Here is a 19195-nt window from a genome sequence, read left to right as displayed (position 1 = left end):
GAACCGAGTGTCTGGAGCCTGTCTGCATTCAACTTCTAGCTTTCCCCCGTCCACCAGAACAATCTCAGGACACACAAGCTGCCCGTGCCTTTGTTTTGCTACCTGCAAAATGGGGACCATAAGATTGGCTAGCATTTATTGAGCACTAACTCTGTGCATTGCACCAAAGGCAGGCCTTTTTTCAGATGGGGACACTGAGGCACAGAGTGGCTACTTAACTTATGGAACGTTACACATATTTCTTGCACACGAAGAGAAACTCGTCAAAACTCAGCAGCAAGCAGGAGAAGCGCCACAGACAGCTCTGAGCTCTCAGGTCTCCCGGAACCGCCGGGGCGGGGCCAAGGGAGGAAGTCCCGCCTCCAAATGGAGGAAGTCCCGCCCCGCACTTCCGCTCCACGCCCCCGCTGGTCCTACCTCCTGCAGTAGGGTAGCGTGTTGGGGATGGCGGAGGCTGGGGACCGCGGTGGGCAGCAGGCGGCCTGCGGGCACGACAGCTACTGCTCGCCGTTGGCCTCCCGTTACGCCAGCCCGGAGATGTGCTTCATGTTTAGCGACAGGTGCAAGTTCCGGACCTGGCGGCAGCTCTGGCTGTGGCTGGCGGAGGCTGAGCAGGTAACGCGCGGCGAGGAGGGGAGGGGAGGGACGGACGGGGAGGGCACGCCCCAGCACGTGCGGGGCTCGGCGCCGAGCGGGGGCGGGAGCCCGGGCCTTGGGGGCAGCTGCGCTGCTATTTTCAGCCGAGTGTCCCTTTCCTGAGGAGCTGTGGCCGCAGGAAGGTCAGGGCAGGAGGCCCGGGAGTCGACACCTGTTGCCTCCCCTGTGTTGACTCAGGGAAGTTAGAGACCCGGCGGCGGCGGCGGCGAGAAATGCACGCCGCGGTTCTAAGGATGTATCTCGGCCCTTCCTGCAGGAATACTCCGCCGGCCACGGACACCGAGCGCTCGCTACGTGCTGTTGTGCTGCGCTAATTTCTTCCCGCATCTCTTCCCGTTTAACCCATAAAGACTTGGCACGCCTGGTGGTGCCTGCCCCACGTTCTGTGGGAGAGGGCAAGCCTCATGATAGCCGAGCGCGTTACTTGCCCCTGACCAGGGTGTGAACCTGCCTCAGTGCAGAGCCTGAGCGCTTGGCCACTTCGTCTTCCCCACTTGCCTCAGCGTAGTTGGTGACAGGACTGCCCGCTCCACTCGGCTGCGTTCCGCTTTCCCGAGGCGGGAGAATCAGGGTCGGGGATTATTAGATTGGGTTTCTGGGGTCTCTCATGAGAGCTGCACATAGAGTTATGTAGCCCAAGGCTTTCAGAAATAGCTCCAGAGGGGCCTTCCCGGAGGAGTCGAAGGAAACTGAAGGTGATCCAGAGAGCTATAAAGTTTCAGGGGGAAAGTGCCACAACAGGCGAGATGGGAGTGTCCTCTGGAAGGACATCAGTAAACATGGAAACAATGTGAGTAGTGCCTGGGACCGAGATACAGCGCAACTCCCCAAACAGGAGACTCTTCCTGGATTCTCCCCCTCGCCTCACTGTGCTCCAGAAAATTAAGTGACCTAATAATAGTGGACACTTTTTATCATGCCTACTACGCCGGACACTGTCTTAAGACCTTGTGTGTTAATGGCTCATTAATCTTCAAAACAACATTGTATGATAAGTCCTGTTTTACAGATGTTTGACAGATGGTGGAATGGAGGCACAGAAAGCCTTCATAAACTATTGGCTCTGATAACGATAATGGGTAGAGGAGGACATTGATAGTGTGTTGTGATTTATCATGTACTGGCTTGTACTCTTTTCTCTTTCACATGATACTCCATGATATAGATGAGGATAGTGGCGCCCGAAGCCTTTGCAGGATCACCATAGCTAGTAAATGTCTTCTGGCTGGAATTGAAATGTAGGGTCCTCTAAATATGTGTTCTTTCCTCTGCCCAGTTTACACATTGCCTGAAATGCATACAATTTTGGTATAATCTCCTGCGTTTGGATTATCTGTTAGGGTGTCAAAATGAGCATAAATTGCATAATAATTTAGTAGGTAAGAAAAAAGTTGAGTAAGAAATTAGGAGAAATGCAGAAAAGCTGGAGTAGGGGATGAATTTTAACAAGATGCCTTGCGTCGGGGTAGGAAGCAGTTTGGCCACACCGCCCCCTGCTGCTTTGCTTTGGGAGGAGCCCTGAGATACCCTACCCACTGGCTAACAATCCAAGGCTGCTCTGCCCATGTGGTGTCTGAGCTCTTGAAATATGACTAGTGTGACTGAAGAACTGAATTTTTACTTTTTATTTTCAATCACTTTAAATGTAAACAGCCACATCTGGCAAGTAGCTACCATCCTGAACAAGATAGGCCTAACATGCAAGATCCTCCCCAGGGCCAATGCTTTAGAGTTTCAAGTGACGTTTGTTTGTTTTTAAAGATTTTATTTATTTATTCATGAGGAACACAGAGAAAGAGAAGGAGGCAGGGACACAGGCAGACGGAGAAGCAGGCTCCATGCCGGGAGCCTGACTCAGGACTTGATCCCGGAACCCCAGGATCACGCCCTGGGCGGGAGGCAGGCGCTCAACCGCTGAGCCACCCAGGCATCCCTCCAGTGAGGTTTGAATGAATTTCACCAGTCTGTGTATTAACTTGAATCCTGGGTTCTGAGCGGCCTGTGGGCTGCAAGCTGTTTTTTGCTAGCCCAATTTTTCCAGTGATGGAAGAATGTAAGATGTTGATGTGTTTATTTTCTCAGTGACATTCTGTAAAAGTTTTTGGCTTTACTATATTTGCTGTATGTAATTTGTTGGCAAAACCGCTTGCAACTTTCTTAATTTTCATTTCTCTAAGTAGATCCACTTGGCTCAAATGTAAAGCTGTGGCCTAGATCCCACACGTAGGACACTTACAGGCCAAGCACTAAGGGGTATGCAATAAATACAAGCTCTCCTTAGGGGAGTATACATTCTAGGGGGAGGGACAGGCTAATAGATTTGTAAAAATGTCATTTGGTTATAACTGCTGTAAATAAATTTAGGCTAAAGGGATAGATGAATGAGATAAGGATGTTTCACAGTGGAGTCAGGAAAGACCTCTTTGAGGAGATGATATTTGAGCCCAGAGACCAAAACATGTGAGCCATGAGCCAGGCAGTGATATAAGGGCAGAGTGAACAAAGATCAGAATTATATTGTTTTTTTGGTGTTTACTTAGAATGTAATTTGCCATGATTCATTAAGAAAATCATGCCCTCCAGGGCATCTGGGTGGCTCAGTCGGTTGAGCATCTGACTCTTGGTTTCTGCTCTGGTTGTGATCTCAGGGTCATGGGATTGAACCCCACATGGGTGGGGCTCCACAGTCTGTGGAGTCTGCTTGAGATTCTCTTTTCCTATGTCCCTCCCGTGCTCGCTTCGGCAGCACATATACTAAAATCCTATGTCCCTCCCCATGTGTGTGCTTGCTCTCTCCCTCTCTCTCTTCCTCTCTGGAGTAAATAAATAAAATCTTTTTTAAAAAAGGAAAAAGAATATTGTGCCCTCCTCCGTGTGCTTTTAGCTACTTCAAGTTTTATTTTTATTTTTTTCTAAAGATTTATTTATTTTAGGGTGTGTGTGTGTGTGAGGGAGGTGGCAAGAGGGCGTAGCAAAGAGAGAGGGAGAAGCAGACTCCCCACTGAGCAGGGAGCCTGTTGCAGGGCTCAGTCCCAAGTCCCTGAGATCATGACCTGAGCTGAAATCAAAAGCTGGTGACACTTAACCAACTGAGCCACCCAGAGCCCCGCCCCAAATTTTAATTTGAGAATTGGGAGGTGGAGGGCCCCTGGGTGACTCAGTTAGTTGAGTGCTTTTGGCTCTGTATTGAGTCCTGCATCAGGCTCCCTGCTCAGTGGGGAGTCTACTTCTCCCTCTCCCTCTGCCCCTCCCCTCTGCTTATTCTCTCCCCCACCATATAAATAAATAAAATCTTAAAAAAAAAAAAATAAAGAAGGGCATGACTCAGAGCTCCAGGTAGGTCTTCCTCAACCCCTGGATTCTCATCTCCATTCACCTCTGAACTCGTCCTTTAAAAAAAAAAAAGAAGAAGAAGAATTGGGAGGTGGAGCATAAATGCTAATATGAACCAGTTTTTTTCTTGGTGTCACTTCAAGTCATTGTGACACTTGAGGTTATTTATTTTGTTTTGCTTGTTCTGCAGGCATTGGGTTTGCCTATCACAGATGAACAAATCCAGGAGATGAAATCAAATCTGGACAACATCGACTTCAAGATGGCAGCTGAGAAAGAGAAACAGTTGCGACATGATGTGATGGCTCATGTGCATACGTTTGGCCACTGCTGCCAGAAAGCTGCTGCCATAATTCATCTTGGTGCCACCTCCTGCTATGTTGGAGACAATACAGTAGGAGCCTCTGTTGTTTTGTTTCCACTTAGGATTTATACATTTTATTTGATTTTGTCTAGTTTGAGGAAGTGACTCCATAGATCTTTAGTTTTAGGGAGTATCCTAAATTCAGGAATTTTCTGCTTTAGTTATCTTTCCAATCTAAACTATAAGCCCCTAATGACCTCCATAAAATAAGGCCAGCAGATATTGTTTATGCATTGGTTGGCTGGACATAAGTCGAGGTTGTAGTGTTTTAGTGGCAAGGTAACTGTCCAAAGGGATTTTCTTTCCAAAGTCCTTTATAACCCTTTGCTGTACTTCTGAAAAAAAGAAAGGATTACATAATTATTCTTTTTTTATTCATTATGGTTCTTTCACAAAACACTTAGTAGAAGCAGCTTATTGTCAAACATGAAAAAGTAATAATCACATTTTCCTAGAGTTTACTGGTGCTTGGCAGTATTCTGAGCACTTTGTACGTGTTGCTTCATTTATTCACAACAACCATAAGAGAGTTGCTTTTGTCTCTATTCTTTTTTTTAAAGATTTTAAGTAGACCCAGCACCCAACATTTGGTTCGAGCTCACAACCCTGCAATCCAGAGCCACACGATCTTACTAACTGAGCTAGCCCAGTGCCACCTTTTAGCTCTGTTTTTCAATAGCTTCTTGAGGTGTTGTTTACATACCATGAATTTACCCATCTTAAATGTATAATTCAATGAGTTTAGTAAATTTATGCAGTACATTCTTCACTCCAGTTTTGTGACACATCCCTCACTCTGAGAAGTTCTCCTGCTTGTTTGCAGTCAGTCCTCACTCCTGCTTTCCAGCCCAAGCGACCATTGAGCTGTTCTCTTCCTCTGTAGTTTTGCCTTTTCTGGTAATAACATATAAATGAAATCAGAGTATGTAGTCTTTTGGATCTGGGTTTATGAACCCTGTCTTTACAACTGAGGACACTTAAAGAGAGGCTGAAGAACGTGCCTAATGCCACACAGCTAGGAGGATACAAGTCCGGGGAAAATGACTTCAAAGCTGTGCTCTTACACTGTGCTGTAGGACCAGAAGTTCGATCCCAGATATGCTTCCAATTCAGAAAGAAGCCACTGATTTTTTTAAGATTTTATTTATTTATTCATGAGAGACAGAGAGAGAGAGATGCAGAGACACAGGCAGAGGGAAAAGCAGACTCCACGCAGGGAGCCCAATGTGGGACCCGATCCCGGGACCCCAGGATCACACTCTGGGCCAAAGGCAGGTGCTAAACTGCTGAGCCACCCAGGGATCCCCAGAAGCCACTAATTTTTAAGTTGCCCCAAATACTTGTAGTCTCAAGTGGTACATAATTAAGGGCAGCTAAAGAAAGAACAACAGTCATCTTACTTGGAATATAGTTGTTTTACGTGTGAGGTCGGGCCCAGCAATTACTATCTCCCCGACTGGCCTGAAATAAATCTCTTATTTCCCTCCAGAATGGCTTCAGATTTCCTAAACCTTGATGTTCCGATTCATGTCTTTTTGTTGTTGTTAGTGGTTATAGATGTGAACAAAGGAGGTGAAACTAATGAAATGTGCCCCCGGGAAGCTTCTCAGAGACTCAGGCACTCCTCTTTGGGAAGATCTAGAGCTTGTTGACCTGGACATCGTCACAGTATCTTGGATGAGGGTTGCCCTGTAACTGTTTTCCAGTTGTTTTAGATACCACATATATAGGCCTTTACTAGCATAAGGGTTTTGTTCCTCAGAGATCCCAGAAGCACGACTGTCTAGGTTGCGTGCTTTTAAAACCACAATCTGAAAAGAACAACTTCTGTTAACATCTTCTGGCTTGCACAGAGGGTTGCAATAGTGAGGTAGGCAGCTAGCTGAGAAGCCCAGTTGTGATGGCCTAAAAGTGTTATGTAATAATATTGTTTGGGCAAAACTGTCTAATATGAGACCACTACATTTTCCTTTGCAGGACCTGATTATTCTTAGAAATGCGATTGACCTGCTCTTGCCAAAGGTAAGGTTTGCCAGCCCTGGGTTCCCCATGATAGGAGATGGGCATCACTTCCTAATAAATCAGTGCAATGTGAATATTAAATAGATTCTCCTTTACTCAGATGAATGATCCTGTATCTCCTCTGTAGAACTAATTGTCTCTCTTTGGGTTAAAATGTGCTAAGTGAATGCTTTTTAAAACACAGCTTTTTAAATGAAGGAAGTTAGCCAGCAGCTTATTGTTGAAATAGGTGGGTCAGATTTATGATTTTGTCCTGTTTTTCTGCATGAGTATATAAGTCGTCTTTTGGTAGTTGTTCCTCAGAGATCCCAGAAGCACGACTGTCTAGGTTGCGTGCTTTTAAAACCATAATCTGAAAAGAACAACTTCTGTTAACATCTTCTGGCTTGCACAGAGGGTTGCTAATAGAAAGGTAGGCAGCTAGTTGAGAAGCCCAGTTTCAACATTGGTTGAACACTGGTTACTCTGAACTCTTCAAGGCACTATTTTTCTTTTTAAGATTTATTTATTTATTTATTCAGAGAGAGAGAGAGAGGCAGACACACAGGCAGAGGGAGAAGCAGGCTCCATGCAGGGAGCCTGATGTGGGACTCGATCCTGGGTTTCCAGGATCACATCCCAGGCTGCAGGCGGCACTAAACCGCTGCGCCACCAGGGCTGCCCTTTTCAAGGCACCTTGAGATACAAAGATGAAAAGATAATGCCTCTGCCTTTCACAGGCTAGAGATTTAATTTTTTATTAAATTGTCTAAAAGTTTAGTTCCTGATTATGTAACAAGCGCACCCTAAACTTACTCTTTACTACATGGTCTCTCTTATAGCTTGCTAGAGTGATCTCTCGGCTTGCTGACTTTGCTAAGGAACGAGCTGATCTTCCTACCTTAGGTTTCACACATTTCCAGTAAGTGATATGGTTACTTCTTGGGTTGTGGGCTTGTTTGTGTGCATTTGACTTTCATTTCCTCCTTCAGTTTCCCCTCTCCATGGAAGCCTGGAGGTGAAGACTCTCAAAACATAATTTAAGCAAATAACTTGGGATGCTTATGAAGAATGAACCTTGTCCCTATCTGAGAAGCTATACTCATAAGAGTTCATTTGGGGAACATTGGGAGACATGAATCAAGAGCCTTAGAAAGCATTCATGCTCCTTGATTTAGTCTTCCATTTTTGAGACTCTTGCCCAAGAAAGTAATCTAAATTTTGCAAAAAGCCTATGTACAAAGATGTTTGTTAAAATACTAGTTTTTTTGTTTTTTTGTTTTTTTTTAAAGATTTTATTCATTCATTCATGAAAGGCACAGAGAGAGAGAGAGAGAGAGGGGCAGAGACACAGGCAGAGGGAGAAGCAGGCTCCATGCAGGGAACCTGACATGGGACTTGATCCCGGGTCTCCAGGATCAGGCCCTGGGCTGAAGGTGGCGCTAAACCGCTGAGCCACCCGGGCTGCCCAAAATACTAGTTTTGATAATAAGCATTGGAAACAATCTAAATGGCCACAATGATAGAGTAATTCAAGAAGGTAAAGTATATAGTATGGTTATAGGCTGGAATAATATGCAGCCATTAAATGATGCATGTAAGACTAATATTGTGGAAATATGCTCAGGTTAACATTATGGGAAAAAATTGCACATGGTAGATTGTACAAAGATTGGAAGAAATTACATCAAGATGTAAATATTGATTTCTCTAGTTTATGGGATAATAGGATAATTAAAATTTTCCCTATATTTTGTATTTTTGATTTTTAAAATGTGCAAGCATTTTTATGATAAAATCCTTTTCAAAACCGAGAATGTCATTTTTGGAATATTAGTAGCAGATTTCTAATGATGGTATTTCAGTAGTGGTGTGTTAACATCTGCCTTAGGTTTTGATGGGATATTGCTATTGCAACAAGGATATTATTGTCTATAATTTAGGAAAGTCTGCTGAGTTTAATCTTCATCAAAGTTAGGGCATGCATTTATTGGTAGCAGAAACCTGAAGAAATTGTTCATGAGGAGTCATTGTGCAGTGTGTAGGGGTTGGCCATGACACATATTGCCTTCTGCTGGCTTCCTGGCATTACCTGAGTTGTAACTTCTCTTCCTCTCCTATGACTATTGGAGAGTGATCAGAGAATGCACGCATCCCAGTATTCCTCTGGGTATAGTGTGATGAGAGGTACCTGCTGCCAGTTTTAGTAGGCCTTAAACACTTAGAAAATGTATTGATGAAGGGTGCCTGGGTGGCTCAGCGGTTGAGCATCTGTCTTTGGCTCAGGGTGTGATCCCGGGGAAGAGAGAATCTCGAGTCCCACATCAGGCTCCCTTTGAGGAGCCTGCTTCTCCCCTGCCTCTGTCTCTGCCTCTCTCTCACTCTCTCATGAATAAATAAATAAAATCTTAAAAAAAAAAGTATCGATGCATAGGTATCATCTCAGTATAGGTCAGTCCCTGTAATTAAAAAACAGCTTTGGGGCACCAGGCTGGCTCAGTTTGTAGAACATACAACTCTCAACCTCAGGGTTGTGAGTTTAAGCCCCATGTTGAGCATGGAGTACACTTTAAAAAAGGTTGGGGGTGCCTGTGTGGCTTAGTCAGTATAGCGGCTGACTTTTGATTTTGGCTCAGGTCATGATCTCAGGGTCCTCGGATTGAGCCCTCTGTCAGACTCCCTGTGTGGTGGGAGTCTGCTTCAGAGTTCTTGTTCTCCCTCTGCACCTCCCCCTGCTCTCTCTCTTTCTCTTTCTCTCTATTTATTTAAATATTTTATTTATTTATTCATGAGAGACACAGAGAGAGAGAGAGGCAGAGACACAGACAGAGGGAGAAGCAGGCTTCCATGCAGGGAGCCTGACATGGGACTTGATCCTGGGTCTCCAGGATCACACCCTGGTCCAAAGGTGGTGCTAAACCGCTGAGCCACCAGGGCTGCCCTCTCTCTCTCTTTTTAAATATTTTATTTATTCGTGAGAGACACAGAGAGAGAGTCAGAGATACAGGTAGAGGGAGAACCAGGCTTCCTGCAGGGAGCCTAATGTGGGACTTGATCCCAGGACTCCAGGATCACGCCCTGAGCTGAAGGCAGATGCTCAACCACTGAGCCACCCAGATGTCGCTCTTTCCCTCTCTCAAATAAATAAACCTTTTTAAAAAGAGGAAGCAGGGGGCAGCCCGGGTGACTCAGCGGTTTAGCACTGCCTTCAGGCCAGGGCCTGATCCTGGAGACCCAGGATCGAGTCCCACATCAGATTCCCTGCATAGAACCTGCTTCTGTCTCTGCCTGTGTCTCTGCCTGCCATCTTTCTCTCTCTCTCTCTCTCTCTCTCTCTCTCTCTCGAATAAATAAATAAAATATTTAAAAAATAATAAAAGGGGAAGCAACTTTATTGAGATATAATTCACATACTAAAAAATTCACCCTTTTTAAGTGCACAATTAGTGTTGCTGTTATTAAGATTTATTTCAGGGGTGCTTAGGTGGCTCAGTGGGTAAAACGTCTGCCTTCAGCTCTGGGTTATGATCCCAGAGTCCTGGGATCAAGCCCGCAGCATTGCGCTCCCTGCTCAGTGGGGAGTTTGCTTCTACCTCTACCTCTGCTTTCTGCCTGCCAGTTCCCTTTCTTGTGAGCGTGCACTCTCCCTCCCTTCTCCTCCTCCCCTCCCCCCTTTCTCTCTCTCTCCCTCTTCCCTCCTTCTATCAAAGAAATAAAATCTTAACAAAAAAAAGATTTATTAGAGAGCAAGTGGGGAGAAGTGCAGGGGGAGAGGGGGAGAAAGAATCTCAAGCTGATTCTCCACTTGAGATTGACATGGGGCTCAATCCTTCCGCCCCGAGATCACCACCTGAGCCAAAATCAAGAGTCGGATGCCCAACTGACTGAGCCAACTATGTGCCCGTAATTAGTGACTTTTTAGTATATTTACAGAGTTACAAAGTCACCAGTACATAATTTCAGAATATTTCCATCACCCCTCAAAAAAAAAACCTATGCCCATTAGCAATCACTCCCATTCCCTCCTGGCAATCAATGTCTCCTCCTGGCAATCACAATCTATTTTCTGTCTATGGATTTGCCTCTTCTGGACATTTTATTTAAATAGAGTCATACAATATTCATCTTGGTATAACTGGCTTTATTCACTTAATATAATGTTTTCAGTGTTCATCCATATTGTAGCATGTAGGGTTTTTTTTTTTGTTGTTGTTGTTGTTGTTGTTGTTTTATAGCCAGAATGGTGGATATACCAGATTTTGTTTGTCCATTCTTCAGTTAATAGACATTTGGGTTGTTTCTACTTTGTGGCTGTTATGTACAGTGCTGCTGTGAACAGATCCAGGCAAAGCCATTCGCTTATACTAGTAATCTATTAGCAAGAATTAGATAGAAAACTACTATGATATTTAGGGATATATTGTGCTTGTGGTGTTCCTTCATGTTGCCAGCTGTTTGTGTCATTAGCCTAGTGGGAGAGAAAATGCATCAGGGATGAGCTAGGTCATGTATTAGAACTCCAGCTTTATTGCAGTGTATTCATAATTTAAGTTTTGTGTTCAGGAACAGACCTACAAGGGATTGATTTAGACTTGGAACAGGGAGCAAAGCCACCAGGTGTTACATTAGAATCCCTTGTTGTGTGTGTTCTGGGGTTCTCCACAGCATGGCTAACCTCTTATCAGATCTGGTCTCACAGAGGCTTTCCTTTACTGGCAGTCTAGAGTAGCATTCTCCAGTGTCCTCATTTTATGTTTTCATATTTCTGACAAAAAAATCAATAGTTACTTTGTTTACTTGTTTACATCACAATATGAACTCCATTGGATAGGAGCCTTGTCTGTTTTATTTGTTGTATTTTCATATTTTTTTAAAGATTTTATTTATTTATTCATGAGAGAGAGGCACAGACACAGGCAGAGAGAGGGAGAAGCAGGCTTCACGCAGGAAGCCTGACATGGGACTTGATCCTGGGTCTCCAGGATCACGACCTGGACTGAAGGCGGCGCTAAACCGCTGAGCCACCCGGGTACCCTATTTGTTGTATTTTCAAAACCAGAACACATTGGATACTTGATAAATATTTGTTACCTGAGTGTATTTAACTTGCCAGAGTCTGGGAACAAACAAGACAGACATTGTCCCTGCCCTTACATTGCCTCTTGATGATAAAGAAGCATATTAGGAGACCTTTAGTTTTATAATCAATGAAATTTTATGAATGATCCTTATTTGCTGAAACTTCTTAGCTCTGGTTTTGTTTACCCTGGTTTCTCTATCTCTTTAATTCTTCCCCTTTCCAGAGGTAGCAGTTTATTTGAAGAAGCAGTGAAGCTTTTATGAAGTAAGTTCTTGGTTTGAGACTTCCATGTGTCCTTTTTGGGTCTTTTTCAGGCCTGCTCAGCTGACCACAGTTGGGAAACGTTGCTGTCTTTGGATTCAGGATCTTTGCATGGATCTCCAGAACCTAAAGCGTGTCCAAGATGACCTGCGCTTCCGAGGAGTAAAGGGCACCACTGGCACTCAAGCCAGCTTCCTGCAGCTCTTCGAGGGAGATGAACAGAAGGTATTCTGAGAGCAGCCCGGGGGACATGGAAACTCAGTGGTGAGAGCATCAGAGATAAAGCTGACCTTCAGGATAGGAGGAGAGATTGATTTTGGGACAAGTGGAGTCTTTGGACTGGAACGGGTACCAAGGGTTGAAACCTGGGCAGGATATGGAGATGCTCTCATAACTGGTCATACTTGGACTTCTACAGAAATGTCTTTTTCTTCCAAGGTAGAGCAGCTTGACAAGATGGTAACAGAAAAGGCCGGATTTAATAGGTAGGTAAATGGGGGAAAAGCGTTGGCTTCCCTCCTGAGTGATGGAAGGCTTGTGTTCAGTGGACCGATAGATTTGACCCTAACTTTTTCTTCCTTTGTCCTCTACCCGTTTCCTTTTATCTCTGGCTTGGGTTTTATTTTCTTATAGTCTAGATTTTATCTTTTTGTAGTCTACAAGGAGAAGGCAAGTGTTTACTTCTGAGATTTTTAGGATAATCTCACCCATGTCGAGGTTCTCCAGTGGGTTCATCTAAATCTGATCATTTCCACTGAAGGCCACAAGGTTTCACCATGGCTCCTCCTTCCAGTCATTTCCATCAGGCTGTGTGGCAGGACTTGGGTACACAGGCCCATGCTTCCTTCTTGGGTCTGGGGGTTAGTAAAAAGGGTGGAAGAACAGTTTGTCCCAGGAACATATCATTGAGGTCATCTGGGCTCAGTGTGACTAAGTATATCAGTGAGACCAAGCTTTTGCTTAAGATGTGTTTTTGCTCATTTATTTGACACAGTCACATTTTGAAGAAAAAAATTTTTTTTCAGATTTTAAGTAATTTCTACACTAATAGAGGGCTCAGACTTAACCCTGAGATCAAGAGTTGCATGCTCTCAGCCAGGCACTGAAATATTTTCACTTACAGTTCTTTTCAATTGATTTCTAGGGCTTTCATCATCACAGGGCAGACTTACACACGAAAAGTAGATATTGAGGTGCTGTCTGTGCTGGCTAGCTTGGGGGCATCCGTGCACAAGGTGAGTGGTGGTAGCAGTTTGTTGGGAGTGGAGCTGAGAGCTTTGCACACCTCAGACAGATGGTATTGGCCTCGGTTTTTTTTTTTTTTAAGATTTTATTTATTTATTCATGAGAATACACAGGGAGGAGAGAGAGAGGCAGAGACACAGGCAGAGGGAGAAGCAGGCTCCATGCAGGGAGCCTGACGTGGGACTTGATCCTGGGTCTCCAGGATCACGCCCTGGGCTGTAGGCGGCGCTAAACCGCTGAGCCACACCGGCTGCCTGGCCTTGGACCTTTATTTAGTCACATCTCTCAAGAGATGTCAAACTTCATTTTCACCATCTGGGGTCTGTAGGTAATACCTTTTAAATTAAGGTACATTAAAGGGCAAGACTAGCTCCAGTGTTTACACTAAAGCTCATCTTGCATTGTCTTTCCTTGCTCTGTCTTCAGCAATGTTTCACAGAAGTGTTTCCATGCTCCCTTACTTGTTATCCCTGCTCTTCAGGAGCCGGAAGTCTGAGTGAGCTATTACTCTCCGGGAACTCTTGGAGAGGATGTGCTCACCTCCTCCATCAGGCTAGCCTGCTCCCAGAGTCCTGTGCACCAGCAGTGTGGGACGATGCCTGTGGCCCTTTCCTCCTAGATTTGTACTGACATACGACTCCTGGCAAACCTCAAGGAGATGGAGGAACCCTTTGAAAAACAGCAGATTGGTGAGTGTTCTGTGAAGATATGGGAGCACTACAGAGATGCTAGGAGGCCTGTGAGTGGTGTGTTAATAGTTCACCCAGCAGCATACTTGGGCACTCATTGTTCTCTGAAGTCTCTCTGCCTTTGCTTCTCCTCCTTGTATGTGGCAGGCTCAAGTGCGATGCCTTACAAGCGGAATCCTATGCGCTCAGAGAGGTGCTGCAGTCTTGCCCGGCACCTGATGACCCTTATCATGGACCCACTGCAGACGGCATCTGTGCAGTGGTTTGAGCGCACACTGGATGATAGTGCCAATCGGTCAGTAGAAGGGGGATGCCATGTACATGTACAGCAAGGTGGGGGGAAGACCAGAAGAGGAGAAGCAAGTGGATGTTTTGAGCATCTGTGCCCACTGAGCCTGGAGTATAGCAGGGAGGCAGGAACGTAGAACAGTGGGATGAGTGTTAGGATGAGTGGGTACAAGATAATCTCTGTGGTAGTGGTAGTGGCGGTAGAGGAGTCAGGGAAGGCTTCACAGAGGAGGTGATGCTTTAAGACCAAGAAATACAAGCATTTTAAAAAGACCTTTAGGATAAGATATAGAAGCACCTGGGTGGCTCAGTTGGTTAAGGTCTGATTTTGGCTCAGGTCATGATTTCAGGGTTGTGAGATCAAACCCTGTGTCAGGCTCTGCACTGGGTGTGGAGCCTGCTTAAGATTCTCTCCCTCCCCTGCTGCCCTGCCCAGCTCCCTCTCTATAAATAAATAAATAAATAAAGATAATAGGTCTTTAAAAAAAAAAAACAAGATTGGAAGCATATATGAAAGCATAAGGGCAGGAGAAAGAATAGTTAGGGAGTTATTAGTAGTCAGGTAGCACTGGGGAATGAAGTGTCTGTGGCAAGAGATGAGATGGGACACGATTACAGATCACAATTAATTTATGAACAGCCCTGTAAGCCTTGAAAAGGAATTTAGTTACCGTGCTAAAGGCAGGTGAGGTATCAACTGGTGTCTTGTCACGATTCTGTGGTGGTTGGTTATGAGATGGGTCAGAAGTAATTTGTAGCTATGAATACAGTACCAACATACACATAGTTTTCTGCTTTATGTTTATACTTAAAGATTTTAGTTTTTAAGTAATTCCTATACGCAATGTGGAGCTCGAACTTACAACCCTGAGATTGAGTCACATGCTCCACCCACTGAGCCAGCCAGACACCCCTATGTATATACTTTTTTTTTAAGGTTTTATTTATTTGAGAGAGAGCAGGAGCAGGGAGGGGGGTGGAGGTACAGGGAGAAGCAGACTCTCCACTGAGCAGGGAGTCCAGTACAGGGATTGATCCATGACCCTGAGATCATAACCTGAGCCCAAGGCAGTGGCTTAGCCAACTAAGCCAGCCAGGCACCCCTATACTTTTTTAAAGCAGTTTCATGTTACTATGGTTTGCTTGCATTGTACTGGGATCTGAAAAAGATATATAGTTAAAGCTAGCTATCTTGGGATCTGTGTGTAATCCAGGGAATAAAACACTTATGGAAATAAGTCAGCTGTTGAATACTTTTCAGCAGGGTGTGACCTAATCAGATGTGCCAGCGAAAACACCCTGCAACAATTTGGAGAATCAGTTGTAAGGGGACATAGATCTCATTAGAATGAGTTAGGAGGCTACTTTAAAAAAAAAAAATCCAAGTCTACACTGGCAGTGATCAGAGAGGAAGGATATGGGTAAAATCAGGGACACATTGGCTGGCCTTGGTGGTGGACTAGAGTATTAAGATCAGGGGTGGGGTGCTAGTGCCATTTACTGAGACAGGAGCAGCCACAGGGAGAAAAAGAGTGGGTTTGACCTGGTGAGCAGGAAGTAGTGAAAAAGTGGCTGAATCCAGTTTGGGGTTTGAGGTACCCAGGGATCAAACAGGTGGAGCTCTCCAGTGGAGTATATGATCTGGCTTGTAAGCAGGTGATCTGGACACCCCTTGTGGGGTGATCAGGATATTGGAGGTCATCAGGATATGGAGGTAGCTGAAGTCATGAGATTAAAGGAAATTGTCCATGTAGTACATGTGGCATGACAAGTCACACAGCTTCTGGGGACACACCCTACATTTCACTAAAATTGATATTTGTTTAAAGAGATAACTGAATTGGCTGTTTGCTTTCCAGACGTATCTGTTTGGCTGAGGCATTTCTCACTGCAGATGCCATATTGAATACGTTGCAGAACATTTCTGAAGGATTGGTGGTATACCCTAAAGTAAGAAGCCTCAGTTAAAAAGTAAAATCTTAGGGAGAAGGATTGGAATGTGGGAGGGGCAGTGAAATATTTTCTGCTTTATAGCGAGTGTGTTTGGGGAGCTGCATTCTGGTCCAACAGTTCTTCCCAACCAGAGCTCATTCCTAAGGTGGTGACGTAAGCTCTAGAGAACTAACTCTGAAATCTATAATAGACACATTTACAGAAAAAAGTAAGTACTTTGAATTGGCTTACACTGTTTATGAGCATGAATCATCAGCTCTGGTGTGACTGGCAGGGCAGACTATTTCCTTTGCCTGTTTTTAAGTACCTGAGGCAAATGGGTTCATTTCCATTGCGTACTTGGCTCTTGAGGTTGGGCAATGAAATTTAGCAAAGTTCAGGTTTTAGAAATCTTTCAAATGAAGCAACTTTCAAAAGTTTGTTTAAATCAATATTCCTTTTTTAAATCAAAGTAATACTTTGGATTAGAAAGAAAACCGAAAAATACAGTGTGGATGAAAACGATCCATTCTACTCTCTGTCTTCATAAATAAGGCAGTTCATGTCCTTGTGTGTATTGTCGCACTAGATCTTTTACTGTATGTATGACTTTATAACCTTGAACCATCTTAGCCCTCCGTTCATTCTTCTAGGTAATTGAGCGGCGCATTCGGCAAGAGCTACCTTTCATGGCCACAGAGAACATCATCATGGCCATGGTGAAATCTGGGGGTAACCGCCAGGTTTGTTAAATCCTCATGCGTGGATGAGTGGAAGTTTGCACCTTTAGTCCTGTTCTTCCTTTTTTTTTTTTTTTTTTTTTTTTTTTAAGATTTTATTTATTTATTCATGAGAGAGAGAGAGAGAGGCAGAGACACAGACAGAGGGAGAAGCAGACTCCATGCAGGGAGCCCAACATGGGACTCGATCCTGGGACTCCAGAATCACACCCTGGGCTGACGGTGGCACTAAACCGCTAAGCCACTGGGGCTGCTCAGTCCTGTTCTTCCTTAAGAGTGAAAGCATTCTTGTCATCACCCTCAGTCATGGTGTTGGAAGAGAACAGTGACCATATTCTGCTGTAGAACAGGCTTTTCTCTGGAGGGTGATTGTGGTGAACTTGGTTCGTTAAAAGTGAATCACTTAATCACCTGTAGAAAGATCCACTCCTAGTGAGGGAATTAGGTCTGAATTTCCAATAGAAAAGGATGGGAAGTGGGCAGGACACAAGCACACATGGTTTATGAAGCTTTAGAGAGGCCAGCACAGGATGGGCATTTATTTCAGGTTCATCCTCAGATATGATCAGAGGGTCAAGATCTTCTTGGAGTTAGACTGTGAGAGGAACCACCTCAGCCTGGAAGGGCTTTGTGTACCAGCCATACATAGACAGCATGGATGTGGTGTTGGATGACTTCTTAAGATGTTCAAATGCCCTCTTAGTAAATGAACCAACAATACCTCACTGTCTTTCTAGGATTGCCATGAGAAAATCAGAGTGCTTTCCCAGGAGGCAGCTGCTGTGGTCAAGGAGGAAGGGGGTGACAATGACCTCATAGAGCGAATCCAGGCTGATGCCTACTTTAGTCCCATTCACTCCCAGTTGGACCGTCTACTGGATCCATCTTCTTTTACAGGTTGTGCATCCCGACAGGTAAGCACTGGCACTTCCATGGTGCTGTAAGCTTCTCCAAATGCCCTCTTTTTAAAATGCTCTTATTTTAATTTTTAAAATTTTTTGAGCGAGAGCAAGTGAGGGGAGGGTGCTGGGGAGGGGCAGAGGGAGAGGGAGAATCCTAAGCAGGCCCCCACCTAGCACAAAGCCCAATCCCACAACCCTGAGGTCATAATCTGAGCCAAAAATCAAGAGTTGGACGGTTTACCAACTCCCAAAGAAGTAGAACAGCCTTACAATAGAGGTTGGGAAAGACTTCTTGGAAGACTTGACATCTAAGCTGAATCTTAGGGACAAGTAGGAGTTGGTAAATACATAGATGTTTTTCATGGGAGAGAAACTACAATCATTTGGGTTTTGCTAGAGCAGCAAGTGTCCAGATGTAGTTACAGGATTTATTTATTTTTTAAAAGATTTTATTTATTTATTCATAGAGACAGAGAGAGAGAGAGGCAGAGACACAGGCAGAGGGAGAAGCAGACATCATACAGAGAGCCTGATGTGGGACTTGATCCAGGGTCTCCAGGATCACGTCCTGGGCTGCAGGCGGCGCTAAACCACTGCACTACCGGGGCTGCCCTAGTTACAGGATTTAAAGTTGGAAGACAAACTGGAGGTAGGAGACCAGCAAGGAAGCTGCTGTAGGCGGCCACGTAGTAGATGACAAGGGTGTTGAGCCAAGGTGGTGGTAGTTGCAGATGAGGAGATTGCAGGGCCATTTAGAGAGTTAACCCTTGGCAGCTTGTTGAATGAAGAGGAGGGAAGAAGCAGTGATGAGTTTAGCTTGGAGAACAGGGTAGACAATGGGAAGACCAACTAAAAGAACAGACTGGGCTGGTTTGTGTGGAAGCACATGTGGGCATGGTGGGTTGAACTGCCAGATATCTAGGGACAGATTTCTGAAAGGCAGTTGAGAAAAATAGAAGTTCAGTGGTGAAGTAAGAGTTTTATCAAATTATTTCTCAGTAATATAAACTGATACTGAAAAAGCTATCAAAGTTTGTCTTTACATTTTCTCTTGTCTGACATTTGCTTTCCTCTTTGGCAGGTGCAGAGATTCTTAGAAGAGGAGGTATATCCCCTGCTAAAACCATATGAAAGTGTAATGAAGGTGAAAGCAGAATTATGTCTGTAGAGTTGGAAAGAATTAAACAAGAAGTTGTTGGCTTCGTTAACTTTTATTGCTGGGTCATGGAAAATTTTTCTCTAATGCCTTATTTTATCTCAAGACCTGTTACCTGAAATTGGATACACTTTTCTTTTTTCTTGTGCGTGGTGCTTCCACATTTTTCAGAGTTTATAGTGCAGAAATAAATTACGTTGGGATGCCTGGGTGGCTCAGTAGGTTAAGCATCTAACTCGGTTTTGCTCAGGTCATGATCTCAGGGTTGTGAGATTGAACCCCATGTCAGGCTCTGTGCTCGATGTGAAGCCAACTTCAGATTCTCTCTCTCCCCCTCAGCCATTCTTACTGCCTGCCCTGCCGCTCCCTCTCTCTAAAAAGGACAAAAACAAAAAGGAAAGAAAAATGATGCTGTGTTGGACTCCGTTTTCTTTTCTTTTTTTTTTTTTTTAAGATTTTGTTTCTTCATGAGAGACACAGAAAGCCAGAGACATAGGCAGAGGGAGAAGTAGGCTCCCTGTGGGGATGCAACTCCAGGAGCCTATGA

General features: G+C 44.5%; 1 protein-coding gene across 2 annotated transcripts; it reads left to right on the top strand.

Annotated features, from left to right (window-relative positions):
* The first annotated feature begins 384 nt into the window (after window positions 1-384).
* Window positions 385-18706, top strand: ADSL (adenylosuccinate lyase). Of its 2 annotated transcripts, none has more exons than XM_025459064.3 (13): window positions 385-615; window positions 4181-4384; window positions 6332-6376; window positions 7198-7277; window positions 11750-11921; window positions 12135-12181; window positions 12841-12931; window positions 13561-13630; window positions 13778-13925; window positions 15778-15868; window positions 16504-16593; window positions 17328-17504; window positions 17960-18441. In XM_025459064.3, the coding sequence occupies exons 1-13, from the start codon at window positions 445-447 to the stop codon at window positions 18023-18025; spliced, it is 1452 nt and encodes a 483-aa protein (XP_025314849.1). In that variant the 5' UTR covers window positions 385-444; the 3' UTR covers window positions 18026-18441. The 2 variants fall into 2 exon arrangements, with proteins under 2 accessions (XP_025314849.1, XP_025314839.1); XM_025459054.3 differs by lacking the exon at window positions 17960-18441 and adding an exon at window positions 18574-18706 and having other exon boundaries at window positions 386-615.
* Window positions 18707-19195: the final 489 nt, after the last annotated feature.

Source organism: Canis lupus, chromosome 10, assembly GCF_003254725.2.
Source record: "Canis lupus dingo isolate Sandy chromosome 10, ASM325472v2, whole genome shotgun sequence".
In the NCBI taxonomy this organism is placed as follows: Eukaryota; Metazoa; Chordata; class Mammalia; order Carnivora; family Canidae; genus Canis; species Canis lupus.
Note: the sequence above shows the minus strand (reverse complement) of the source record. Positions and strands in the feature narration are given on the sequence as shown.

What these genes read in the sequence shown, in the direction of transcription:
- ADSL (XM_025459054.3), top strand. Translation starts at nt 445, where the DNA reads ATGGCGGAGGCTGGGGACCGCGGTGGGCAGCAGGCGGCCTGCGGGCAC. An exon ending in CTGGATGATAGTGCCAATCG is followed by an intron (nt 13,926 to 15,777) that starts GTCAGTAGAAGG and finishes TTTGCTTTCCAG; the next exon opens with ACGTATCTGTTTGGCTGAGG. An exon ending in AATCTGGGGGTAACCGCCAG is followed by an intron (nt 16,594 to 17,327) that starts GTTTGTTAAATC and finishes CTGTCTTTCTAG; the next exon opens with GATTGCCATGAGAAAATCAG.